The 12,898-nt window shown below is 41.7% G+C and overlaps 1 protein-coding gene across 1 annotated transcript in view; it reads left to right on the plus strand.

Annotated features, from left to right (window-relative positions):
• PRR5L (proline rich 5 like) overlaps nucleotides 1–12,898 on the plus strand; it is a 44,356-nt gene that overhangs the window by 232 nt on the left and 31,226 nt on the right. The window contains exons 2-3 of the mRNA XM_009329678.1: nucleotides 9,601–9,874; nucleotides 11,951–12,031. Coding sequence (XP_009327953.1) covers nucleotides 9,705–9,874; nucleotides 11,951–12,031 — 251 coding nt within the window. The 5' untranslated portion in view covers nucleotides 9,601–9,704. The remainder of the gene's footprint in view (nucleotides 1–9,600; nucleotides 9,875–11,950; nucleotides 12,032–12,898) is intronic.

Below are 12,898 nucleotides of genomic sequence, written 5' to 3' on the forward strand. Positions count from 1 at the left end.
CTTCAATGCATCATCAAGGGCTTAGAAGTACCAGGCAAATAAGTACTAGGATTGTATCCTTTTTGTAACTCATTTTTAATGAGTTCAGTTTTCATATGTGACTTTTCTAGGCGCCTGTAGTATTTGTGGTTTTTTTTCCCCCATAATGTATGGCCTTTTGTACTCATTGTTTCTGCTGATGTGAATTCAAGCATAAATATACACTGACTAAGTATGTGCTGGGTTCCAGGGCTTATTAAGTAGGGCATAACAACCCGTTCTTACTACAGAGATGGGGCTAAGTGCAACTCAGAGGATGGTAGATTGTGCTGAGAATTTTAGCAAAAACCTGGTTATACTAGAGCTGGCTGAGGGTTGGCTGTGATGTATAAGCAGGCTACTTAACTGCCATGTTTTGTAGCCCCAGGGTTAAAAATGTGGGGTATACTTATATTTTTAATAACAACAACAGGGATGTGAAAACAAAAATAAAAAAGAGTAAGTATGAAGTGCAAGAAAGCACAAAGATGATAGTCATTCTAGTTGCAGCAGAGATAGTGCCTCAAATAAATGCAGTTGCTGACATTTTGTTTGATTTTGATGAAGTGTATCCTGCATGCTTTCTGATTAACATTCCTAGAAAATTAAACATGTCATTACATTTAGACTGATACAACTTTTTTGCTTCTGAAACTGTTCTCCCCCCCTCCATGCTTCTGCCTGGCATCTTTAAGAAAGCATCCCTGTGGCTCTCCCTTGTCTGTTCCTCTTGTAACTTTATGAATTAGTTTGTGAATTTCACCAGATTTGACCAAGGAAGGAAACATCTAAAAGTATAAAGTTTCTCTGAGCTTTGTGAAAATGTTTTTAGAGCCCATGCTGAAGAAAGGGCTTTTGGTGGGGGTTATCCCCTCCTGCACGTGTGAAATTCAGAAGGGACTGTGATGTGGGAGAGCAAGGCTGTTTTAGTTCTGCTGCTCATGTAACTACCGAATATGAACAGTTTACTTGTTGAGCAGCTATGGCTTTTATTCCTTTCAAATACGAGCCAACAGCTTCTCCGTATGCTAAGCAAAACTGCTGTGATCTCTACAGACTGTTCAATGTAGTTTGTTTTGAATCAGTTAATACACTTATTTCCTGAATTTTGCAGCAGATGTTACTTGGGAGTTATTGGAAACAGGCTGAACCTGCTAAGTTAGTTTCTGGGTTTGAAAACACATTTGTTGATTCAATCCAAAGGCCTTTTCTACAGCAAAAAGTTTGATAGCTTACTCATACTTGTGTCATTCAAGTGATACATTCCTAGCCTGTTTTGCTCCAGTAGGGATGCGCTTACTAGTGCATGTATTAAATGCTATTCCTGACAGTGGAAGGAAATAACTATTTATATGCATGTCATCGTTTTTTCTTGTTTTCATGCTATGGCTTGTTCCCATATAGCTGTACTGATTAAAAGTCATTCTGGTAATCAACAGAGTTTAAGACTGGTAGGCCTGGGAATAACGTAGGCCACTGAACTGGGGGCCTGAGCTCCTTGTAGTACTACTTTGCTATTAAATCAGTTGTGGGTTTTAGAGTGTAACAGCCTGAGTAAAGCCTTGCTATAGAATTGGAGACAAAGCAATGGTGATTTTAACTCTGCTGTCTGAAGTGAGCTACGCCTTGGTGGGTGAAACTCAAAAGAGGGGTGAAGAAAAGCTTGCTGCTTAAAAAATCTGCGCTAGCTGCCGTGGATTAGGACAGCACTGCACTGAGCTCATTTTGAAAGGATGGTCACTGAAGCTGTCATGGATACAACTTTATGGAATGCCTAAAAAACCCTAACTCTTTCAGTTAATCAGAAAATGGTGATATATCTCCACGTCTCCCCCTCTTATCCCTTCCTCCTCTCTGTTGGATGGGGTTCTTATTTAACTGAAGAGGTAAGTGTATTTTTTCAGTCCCAATCCAGTCCATCAGTTTTATGATTCTGAAACTCCGCTGTGTTTTTGCTTCTTACCTTTCATAGCTAGGTTTTTGGTGTGGTAGTTGCTTATACAGGGAATACAATTTGTTTCAACCAGATTAAATCAGTTGTTAGTGCATCTAATTCAAATTTGTCTCTAGCTTCATACTGATCGGCTAAGTGATTCTAATGAGGTGTTCTCCTCTCTTCTCCACCCAAGCATTTCAGAGTGTTTTGCAAACATGTGGCACCTTTTAATAGCCATAACAATTTTCTTCATTTTTGAATGATGTGAGTCCAAAGAATTAAGTAATGTTTTTGAAATAACACAGAAAACCTGTGGTAGAGAACAAAATAACTTTGCTGTCTTAGCTGCTGTTCCTATGTTACAAAATATTTCTTTTTCTATATGTTCTTTACTATGACCTGATCTCTTTAGTTCACATTGAACTGGCTCGCTCTGTGCCATTACTGATATCTTACAATTTTTTTATGAGGAATTGTACTATCATATGTATATTTGTGAACTAGCAGTCTTACTTCTAACCGACCATCAACTCCAAAGGGGTTGCAGTTGTCTCTGAATTACAGAGCAGCTTCTCAGACCATGGTGGGATATAAGCAAAGGTTTTTCCCCCTTCTCTTCTCATGTATTTCCTCTCACTCTAAGCAAAGTTTCACCTTGAGTTTCAGGTTTGCTTTAACCTCAGGAACTCAAAACATAACTAAGTGGAAACCACTGAGTTTCTTTCAAATGTTACATGGCTCTGCTATCAAAGCCAAGTTAGATCTGTTTGTGAATTTGTTTGAGACATATTATGAATAAAGGCATGATGTGGGTCCAATCTGAAGAGGGAATATGCAAAAGATGGGGGAGGAAGGCAGGGATGCTGGGGGTCTCATTTGTGGAGATGGGTGTGTACTAGGAAGATAGGGAAGGTGAGATCTTGTTTTGGGTAGTCAAAGAGTAGCAGTAAAATTGTTGGATATATGGGTGCATACCAGAGTGTCAACATTTTGTCTTGAGAGGGCTGTTTTCCTATATTCTGTTGATGTCACTTCTTTTACATACGTCATCTCAATAGTTAAAATCTATCAAGTTTAATTAAGGATAGGTGAGGCCAGTAGAACACCTCCAGACTATTTATGGGGCACCAAGTTGCTGCTTTCATGCAGCCCAACAAAAGAATAATAATTAAAAAAAATTGACACCTTTTGGTGTTGAGTCAGCTTTGGAAAAGAAAGGTAGATCAGATGAATCCTTGTTCTCTCCAGCTCTGTGAAATAATTTTAAAAGCTTCATTAAAGGAGCTTAGAGGGATATTTTTGTTTGGTGAACAGGATCCTGGCTTGGGAGGTGGGAGACTTGGGTAAGTCACTTCACTGGCTTTGCAACTTCATTTCCTCAGCCAGAAAATGGAGATAATTATTTTTACTCTTATTAGTAGTCCTCCAAGAGCTCTTGATGAAAGGAGCGTTTTGCAGGACTGAGTGGCCCATCCACCCAGGGCTGAGCCTGCCTGGGATACGTCGGGGCTTTCCCATGGTGCAGGGTGGGGAGGGCCGGCCGGAGGTGTGGGGTGGGCAGGCAGGCAGCCCCGGCAGCGCTTGGCACTGCACACGCTGGGGCCAGCCAGGGGCTGGCAGGAGGTGTGCGATGGGGCTGCAGGTAATACGTTTTGGCTGGCTGAAGTCCTGCATTTGCCAGCTGGCATGTAACCTGCACAGAGAGCTTGAGGAATGACCTTGCGTTCTGCCATGGGACAGCATCTGGGGCACAGCCGAATGAGGTGCTGGTGGAGCACTGTCCTTCTTCCCGCCTGGATCCTGCCCTTGTGCTGAGGAGTAGGGGCATGGCCCCTGAGCGTGCCTGTGGCCTGTGAACCCTTATCATAGCTTTACTAGAGTTTCGCCTTGCAAAATTTCTGAGCGGGTTTTGTCGGTGGGATTTCAGAAACAAGTGGCATTAATATATGGGTGGAAGAAGCTGTCTTTTAAAGTCTGCAACTTGAATCAATCCTACTGACAAGATTGTGAGACCTGAAGGATGGTCTTGCACTCTTCCATTTACCTTCCTGAATTGGGAATGTCTCTTAGCATGGGCTGTGCTCTGGGTGCTAGCATGAGCACACCTGAAGATATACTGTTCCTCATGTGAAGGGCTGCTCACAAGAGAAAATATCTGCACTTTTCCTTGCTGTTTCAGGGCTTGACTCAAACCATATTAAGACCAATATTTAGATTCCTATTGTTTTTGATGGACTGTGAATTAAGCACTAAAAGTTTCATGAGTCAGATTTCCAAAGGTGTGAAGGTATGAAAGGATGAGGGTGTAGGAAGATCCATGCCTTGAGATTGGGCCTCAGACTGCCTCCAAAATTTTTTACACTCTTGCTTTCAGTAACCTCTGACATACATTTAAGACACAGCTTCTGATCAATGTTAACCAGAAAGGACCTTTGTTAGTTATTGAATAAATCTTGATTTGATCATCTTCTCTCCTTCTGAAAAGCAAACCTTGTTTATTTTTCAGAAACTGAGAAATTGGGGGCTATAAGAGGAACTGAATGTGTTGTAAATTTAACAGTGGCAAATGCTGTCTGTGTTTCCTTAGAATATAAACTAAGTTCATACATGTGCATGTGTAGTTGTGATGACTTGAAGTTACAAGTTGTGAGCTGCTTTTCCACTTCTCAGTATGGCTGTGCAGCAAATAAATGAGGGATTTTGTCAAAAATAGTGTCTTCAGATCTTGTCAGTTGAACTTGAATCAAGGATTTTGCCAATCATATACTTTGTTAAGGATTTACTGGGCTGGAAGGAAAATCGGCTAACAAGAATCTAGATGGTTCTCTGCATATTTTTTGTGTCTGAGGTAGGATGAAACTGCTCATTATGGGTCTGTAGGCCTAGTACAGTGGGGGGATTTTTCTTAAGATTATGCTTCTTCCACACCCAAAATCATTACAAAAAATTCTGGTGCATGTTGCAGTTTATGTATTTTATGGTCATAAGTCATCAATGTTACAATTGCACAAAGCATATAAAGGAGAGGAAAATGGGCAAGTGGATATCTTTCTTCATGAAGGGGCTGGTTTTTTACCTCTAAGAAAAATTTAAATGGCAAAACATCACTTATATCTGGATAACCCCTCATTCTCTGTTGCTCTGTTTCAGGAGACCTGGGAAATGCTTGTTTGGATGAATTGAGGATCCTGTGATTTCTCCGCTCTCCCTTTCCCTCCCTTGCCGTCTGGTTTAAAGTTACTTTTTGACTTGTGGCTTTTTGGTGTGAATTTGGTGTGAGGTAGTGTTGGTGCAAGTTTTCCTCTAAGCAAAAACAGTTGTAGTTTTTGCTGCCCTGTCACTTCCGTTAGCGGCTGTTGCTCCGAGTCTTGCAGAGAAGGCATCAGAGGAATTTAAAATGGTCTTGTTCTTTTGTTAAATCTCAGTTACCATGGGCTTTTTGTTTGTTTGGCCCAAGATTATCATGAAGATTCATAATTTGGTGGAATCTCTGCCAACTTTTTCTTTGGGTTATTCTTTCTTTAGTAGAGAGAGAGAGATATCTAGGTATATTGCCTGATCTTGCTTTTCGTCCAGACAGTCAGATGTATTATGGTCTGTTGGGAGGGAAAGGTCTTTTCAGGAAATCATTTTATAATGATTTCTCTGTTGGTTTTCATGGCTAACAGAAAACAAACGATAAAAAATCCCTAGCTTGATGACTGTAATGTTTTTATAAATGCCTGTATCTATGTGTGTTGGAAAAGGATTTGTCTCCGTGCTTGATTCTTCTCTTTAAAGATTCGGATTAATCCTAAAAGTGTTTACTCAGATGTGATGAATTACAAGTGGATGAAATTACATTGTTGTCAGATTGACTCATCATCCTGCTTTGCTCCCCCAGTTGAGAACATTGACTTCCAGCTCTGAAGAGTTTCCTCACTCGAAGACCTGGGTTTTACACAGATGACATATCTCCCGTGTTAGAGATCTAGAAGGTTTTGATAGCTGGGTTTTGAGATGATAATCAAGGATAAGAGAAGAAAAAAAACAGGGGGTAGGACAGCTGGAAGGGAAGGAAGAACAATACCTATCTCTCTGACTTACTTATGATAAGCTTCTAGCCAAAAAAGATGTGCAGGGTCATTAAGTGAGATGAGGAGATTGGGGAATGTTTTAGGATATATCAGCTGGCAAGCAGTTTGAAATGCCCTGATGCCACGTAAAGCATTGCCCCAGATGGAGCATGTGGCAGTGAGAGATTATCTTGGTTTGGTTGTATGTCTTATGCAGTTGCTGCACTTTAGTCTCTAGGTCTTCGTGCCTTTTATAATCAATGGTGAGAGTGTTGCTTGGTGGCTAGAACATGCTGCACCCTGGTGTCTCCCTTCACTCTGTATAAAAGGGGAAAAATAATAATTGCTTCTCTGGAAAGCTTTTTCTAGTTCTGTGGTTGATAAATAATAGGACTATGATTATTAGAAGTAGGTTTTATTTTGTAGTCTTCTAAAACACTTTAATCTTAGGAATAGGAGACTGTAGATGTGAGGGAGTTTGGACTGAAGGCCTCTAGGAGGACAATGTCTGTTTCTGAATATTTCTGCGTAATTCTATGAGAATTTTTGCGGCAAACTGAAGAGGAGAATTGTTCCTTGCTGTACTCAGCATTTTGCTAAACACTGTTCATTCCCAATAGCTAAAATAGCCTGAATACTATGAGGGCTTCTTACTAACCTATAACTATGTTAATGCCTTTCTTGCCACAAGGGTAGTTTCTCTCAGTAAAAAGCCAAAAAATTGTACACTGCAGAATGCATACCATGAACATTGCCAACAAGCTGCTAATGCAACTTCCCTGTGAAAATGAAGCCGTATTTACAAGGCTGCCTTGCTCTGGGGGAAACTTTCAGTGGAAACTAGTTGCTGTGAAAGGAAAATCTGGTTAATGGAAGTGTTTGGTTGGGTTTGGGTGCTTTGTACCTTCAGGTGCACAGGATCTGCAAACTACTTGTGCCAAAAGTCTGTTTTCTAGTAAAACGCTCTGATACTTTGAGCTTTATGAAACTCTGAAAATAGTTTAAATTGGCTATGGGCATGGGCAGAGGATGTCCTTCTCACAGACTTTGGCATTTCCAGTTTTGTTAACATGAGGGTCAGTTATGTTTGGATACCATTTGGTGGCTAGGCTGCCTTCAGAGTAACAGTTTGCTGTGCCTGCCATTTAACAGTTACTGGTCTAGATAAGATAGGAGAGATTTGTATCTTTGAATCCTGAAGAAATGAAAATAAGACTCTGAATCTGGTTCTAAAGCTGAACATCTTGTCTTAAATTCCCGATGAGAACCTAGAGTAAGGTTGACTTGACAGTAACAAGGGATTGCAGACTGGGGTTGGGGGAGGAAGGGGAAAGAGGGCTGTCTTATCTGCTCTTCGCAGACAAGAGCTTGTTATTATCTGTCTGGGTGACTTCAATAGAGATTAAGGAAAACAACGTGTATGTTTCCGTGAGCAGAAACAAGCACATTCCCTTGGTAAGAAGTGTTCAGGAAATTTGTTGTGGGGCCCTGTGTAATGGCACAGTTCTGCTGCTGTGGAATCTGTCTCATAAATCCATAGCCCAAGCTCAGGAGAGACCTTCCTGATCTTGGTGTTTTACCACTTGCACAGAATGGACCAAAGAATTTCTTACACAAACTTTAAATATATGTATATTAAGGCACAGAGATTGGTCTCCTGATTTACAGTTCTGAATTTAAGCTTTCCCCTTGCAACTTAATCTAACTCAAACTAATGTAAATGCAGCTTTATAAAATGATTTCATTGTTGGGGAGAAAGATCATAGAATCTTGTAAGATACTTGTATGCATTTACAGCACCTGGAATAGTGATAGGAGGAGGCTTGTGGGCTAGTACAGGCATCTTAACCACTGCTTTCTAGCCCTGTTAGATGCCTATAACTGATCTAAAGTAACAGTTATATTGCATTTTATAGCTCTGAAAAATATATGCTGTTTTTCCTGTGTAAAAATTGTTAAGCTAGAAATTTTACTGCACTGCTGGGAGAAGTGAGCTGTCACTCATTCAGCTCCTCACGCTGTCAGCTTTGGAACTTGGAGATGACAAACATTGGCACAAGCACTTGTTTTGCAACAGAAACATCCGTTATACTTACACTTTGCCTCCCGGACACCTTTTGGTATGTTGTGAGAAAAGCCTGCCCTCGGCTCTCCAAGGTGCTGTAGCTTTTTTCTTCTGATGATTTCTGATGTGGTTACAATTGCCAGTAGAGAAATTGCTGGCAGACTGAAAATGTGTGGGCAATGACAAATGAACTGTTATTTCAAAATGCACACAGAAGACTCTGCTGATTTGGTTGTATTAGTCTACATTTATTCTTAATTTCTAAAAGTTATGACTTTTTTTTTTTTTTTTAAATTGGAACAGAGCCACCACAGAATCAACAGATTGCTGCCTTTTCAAGCAACAGCAGTCAAGGCTAAGCTCATGTCATGAAAGACTGTCTGGGCTTTGTCATCTCTAAAGACAGCCAAGAGTTGTCTAATGACAGAAAAAAGTTGCACTTGTAGGCACGTTAATTATGGTTTGGGGAGTGGAAAGAGTTTCCTGAAGCTGAGCAGTAGTCAAATTAGAAGCACTGTGCAGATACACAACATTTCTTTGGCTGATCATCTCTTTCACCTCATGTTGAAGATGTAGTAGAAAAGAGAAGATTTTGCTTTACATCTTTCGTGTGCAGTTCAGTTACACAACTTTTTTGTTTGTTTTTTTTTTTTCCTCCTCTCTCCTTTCTCCCACATCTCTATTCTCCAAACTGCCAACTACATCTACTGCCTGTATTCGTCTGAAGTGGGAAGATTTCAAAGTACAGAAGCTTTGACAAAGTTTTTTTGTGGTTTGTATCCAAGCTAACTTCTTCTATTTCTGTGGTTTACTTGGGGCTACATATTCATCTATATGGAGATGATGATCAGAGTGGAAAATATGTGCATTTCGTATTTGGCCTAGCAATTACTTCTCATTCTGTAGAAAACAAAACAAACATAAAAGTCCTGCTTACTCTCAAAATATCTGGTTGTCAGACCTCTTTTGCAGAAGCTCCCTATTGTATCCTTTTTGTAATGGACTGATAACGAGTGGGTTTATTCCCTTGCACAACACTTCTCAAAAAAAAGCATTGTGTTTGTTCATCTTTTCTTCCATTGTTCACCTTTGTTCCTTTCTGGTGAAGTAGTTTTCTCTTTCTCCAGTTTCTACTATTTTATACAGGCTGAATGGCTAACTGTATTTAAAGGTATTTGTAAAATGCCTCTAGCAGAAGAGTTTAGGCACCTCTGTTCTTGCATCTCTGCTAACTGAAATGGAAAGAGAGACCATGCTTGTATTTCTGGCTGGCTGTGTTGGGTCATTATTTAAGGGGCAAGATGGAAAAGGGGGCTGCTGTTGAAGAACTCCGGAAGATTTGCCCAAATTTGCTGCTAATGGGATAGGATATTTTCACCTCTCCCTTCTCTGTCTTGCTCTTTTTCTTTCTCTTCGCTTTGCAGGACTGCTTAAATTCCTTCATCATCTTGCAGTGCATGTCCATGTCACAACCTGACGCTGTGGGGAACTGCTAGTCCAAGGCTGACTCTTTGCTTTTGCTGCAGGCTGAGTCCTTGGGTTTGGAGACTTGTTGACATCACTGAGATTGACGCTTGGACCTTCAAGAGAAGAGACTTTCTGACAGCCCTGCTCCACTCCACCTGACCCTATGACTGGAGGGTTCACTGTAGCTCCATCCTTTGCTCTCCAGTTCCAAAAGATGGGTTCATTCAGAAGGCCCCGACCTCGCTTCATGAGCTCTCCGGTCCTCAGTGACCTGCCGCGGTTCCAGGCAGCCCGGCAGGCTCTGCAGCTCAGCTCCAACTCGGCCTGGAACAGGTGAGCAGGACCCACCTGGACTGAGCTCTCGCCCTGCAGCAGCCCCGCAATAAGGGCCGTGTGTGTCTGATCTTTGTGCTTCAGACCATTTATGGTTAAGCTCGTTTGTTTATAAGCATGTATGAATTTTTGGCATGCCCAAGCTTTGCCGGCATTGAAACCCTCTGTGGAGGTGAAAAAATTAGACCTAGTAGTGTTCAGCCTTGGTTTTGGCCAACGTTGTTCAGAGGTACTGTCTTGAAGTAAAGCAGAATTGCTCTTTGTTAACATTGCATCTTTTAAGTACCATTTAGGAGAACACATTCCTAGTACTGTAATAAAGGTCAGTTTCTTAATGCACAACAGGCATTTATTTGCATATTATGAAGCTTTTACTGCAGTCAAGTTCCTCTGACAACTGCTAAGCTTGTGGCTTCTACCAGCATTTCCTATTGACAGCCAAATCCTGTCTGCAGTGTGTGTCATGCAGCAATGGCAACTGGAAAAACAATGTGTAGGGTGAAGACTGAGATGTCCTGATCTGATCTAATGGTTTGCTGCTACCAAAAGTGGGTGTTCCCACCTTCCCTTCTGCCACCTTGCACCAGCTCTGTGCTCTGCAGACCCCTCTCTCTTGCTGACCTAGCTCAGCTTACTAATATCGCACAAAAGTAGCCCATCAAAAACATTGCAGTTTTGTGCCAGGATAGTGAGCTGAGGTCTGTGAAGCGTGCAAATGCCATAACTGGCCCACAGTATCATAGAATCATAGCATCATTAAGGTTGGAAAAGACCTCTAAGATCATCGAGTCCAGCCATCAACCCAACACCACCATGCCCACTAAACCATGTCCCTAAGCGCCTCATCTACACGTCTTTTAAATATCTCCAGGGATGGTGACTCAACCACTTCCCTGGGCAAGCCTGGTCCAATGCTTGACAACCCTTTCAGTGAAGAAATTTTTCCTCATGTCCAATCTAAACCTCCCCTGGCGCAACTTGAGGCCATTTCCTCTCGTCCCATCGCCAGTTACTTGGGAGAAGACACCAACACCCACCTCGCTACAACCTCCTTTCAGGTGGTTGTAGAGCATGATAAGGTCTCCCCTCAGCCTCCTTTTCTCCAGGCTAAACAACCCCAGTTCCCTCAGCCGCTCCTCATAAGACTTGTTCTCCAGACCCCTCACCAGCCTCGTTGCCTTTCTCTGGACACGTTCCAACATCTCAACATCCTTCTTGTAGTGAGGGGCCCAAAACTGAACACAGTATTCGAGGTGCGGCCTCACCAGTGCCGAGTACAGGGGCACGATCACTTCCCTGCTCCTGCTGGCCACACTATTCTGATACAGGCCAGGATGCCATTGGCCTTCTTGGCTGCCTGGGCACACTGCCGGCTCATGTTCAGCCGGCTGTCAACCAGCACCCAGAAGGGAATGCCCGTTAAGGGAATGACACCTCCTCTTGTTAGCTATGGCAAGCCTTTAGACGTGCTAAACCATATTATATGCTGTCACTTTATGACTTCCTTTGTGCTGGTGAGAGAAGTATGAGTTGGAAGATCCTCCAACAGCATCTTAGAAGCATTAACAGGGCTTAAAGTTGGGTCTGACTGAGATGATGCTGGCTGCAGAATGTCTTCTAGCACAGCCAGGGTCCTGCCAGATGCTGCAGATTGGGTGGTTCCTGCTAGCATCACTGGATAATGCAATGTGATGTGTTTGGCAGATATTGCCAAAAATCTATGTCTCCTCATAGCAACTAGCCTGCAGCACACAGCAGAGATCCCCTAAATAGTCATGTTAAAGATATATCTGGTGTGAATGTGCTCTTTGTGAACAGTGTCCCTGTAACAACTTTCCCTTGCTTACTCTAGGCACAACTTGAGATTGGTTCTGCTCTGTCTCCCATGAGAGATGTAGGTAAATAAGAGTGATGATTTCCAGGGAAGAAAGAGTAGAAGTATTTAAGTGCAATTAACCTCTCCACCCCATTATAACCACTCAGCTTTTGGCAGCTAGCTCACATTGCGCTCTGTGTTAAATCATACTGGTGGCTGTTATTTATGGATGTTGTACTGTCTCATTTCTTTTTTGGCAGTGTTCAAACAGCAGTGATAAATGTGTTCAAAGGGGGAGGCTTGCAGAACAATGAACTTTACACCCTCAATGAAAATATCAGGTAGGTTGCTGAAATGCATGAAAAGGGATTTTTGTTGCTGCCTGTTTGATGTTCTTGGTTTTGTTCCCCTACAGAACCGCAGTTAGAGGATATTGGTGGAAGGAGCAGGGATCGAAGCAAACTTAAGCACAGCTTTGGGATTTCAGGCTAACTTACTTCTTTTTTACTATTGGGTGGAGTGAATGGCATGGGGCACTTGGATAATATTTCTCTGACTTGTGTGGATGTGTAGCTTTGACAAGGACTGGATGTGTATTGACTTGGATTATAAGGATTTCATCCCCTCCTAGGGAGTTTGCCTCTTCTGTCTGTTTTTTACACATTTTTGTCAGGGCATTTGTGATGGTAGCAACATCTCTTTTCTAAACCCAAGCTTCTCAGAACTGTGGAGTGTTTAAAATGAAAGCAAAATACAGCATTTCATTTAAAAGCTTAATCTTTACATGATAATTGCAGAGCAAGACCTGCAAATATGAACCCTAAAGATAAAAAAACTAAAAGCTTAACAAACATTTTCTAACACTGATGCTAGTGATGATTAAAAGTATTATTTTTTTTAAGCAGGTTTCATGATTATCTGTGCTTTCATCCTGATTATTTGGGAATTTTGGTTAGCAATAGATAGGACTGCAGAGTAGATAAAGAACAATTCATTCTTGCCTTGGTTCCAAGTGCTGCTAAGAGGTGTGTTGTCAGAGCTCATGGATGTAGTTCCTCCTCCCTCTCTCTTTCCCACTACATCCATATTAATTCATCATGAATGCTGTCATATAGGTCTCTGCTTCTCCTTTTATATGTCCCCCCATCCCTATTGCATTTTTCCTGAGCGCCAAGATTCAAATGGCAATTTGGGCTAAGCATGTACTA

Source organism: Pygoscelis adeliae, unplaced genomic scaffold, assembly GCF_000699105.1.
Source record: "Pygoscelis adeliae isolate BGI_AS28 unplaced genomic scaffold, ASM69910v1 Scaffold117, whole genome shotgun sequence".
In the NCBI taxonomy this organism is placed as follows: Eukaryota; Metazoa; Chordata; class Aves; order Sphenisciformes; family Spheniscidae; genus Pygoscelis; species Pygoscelis adeliae.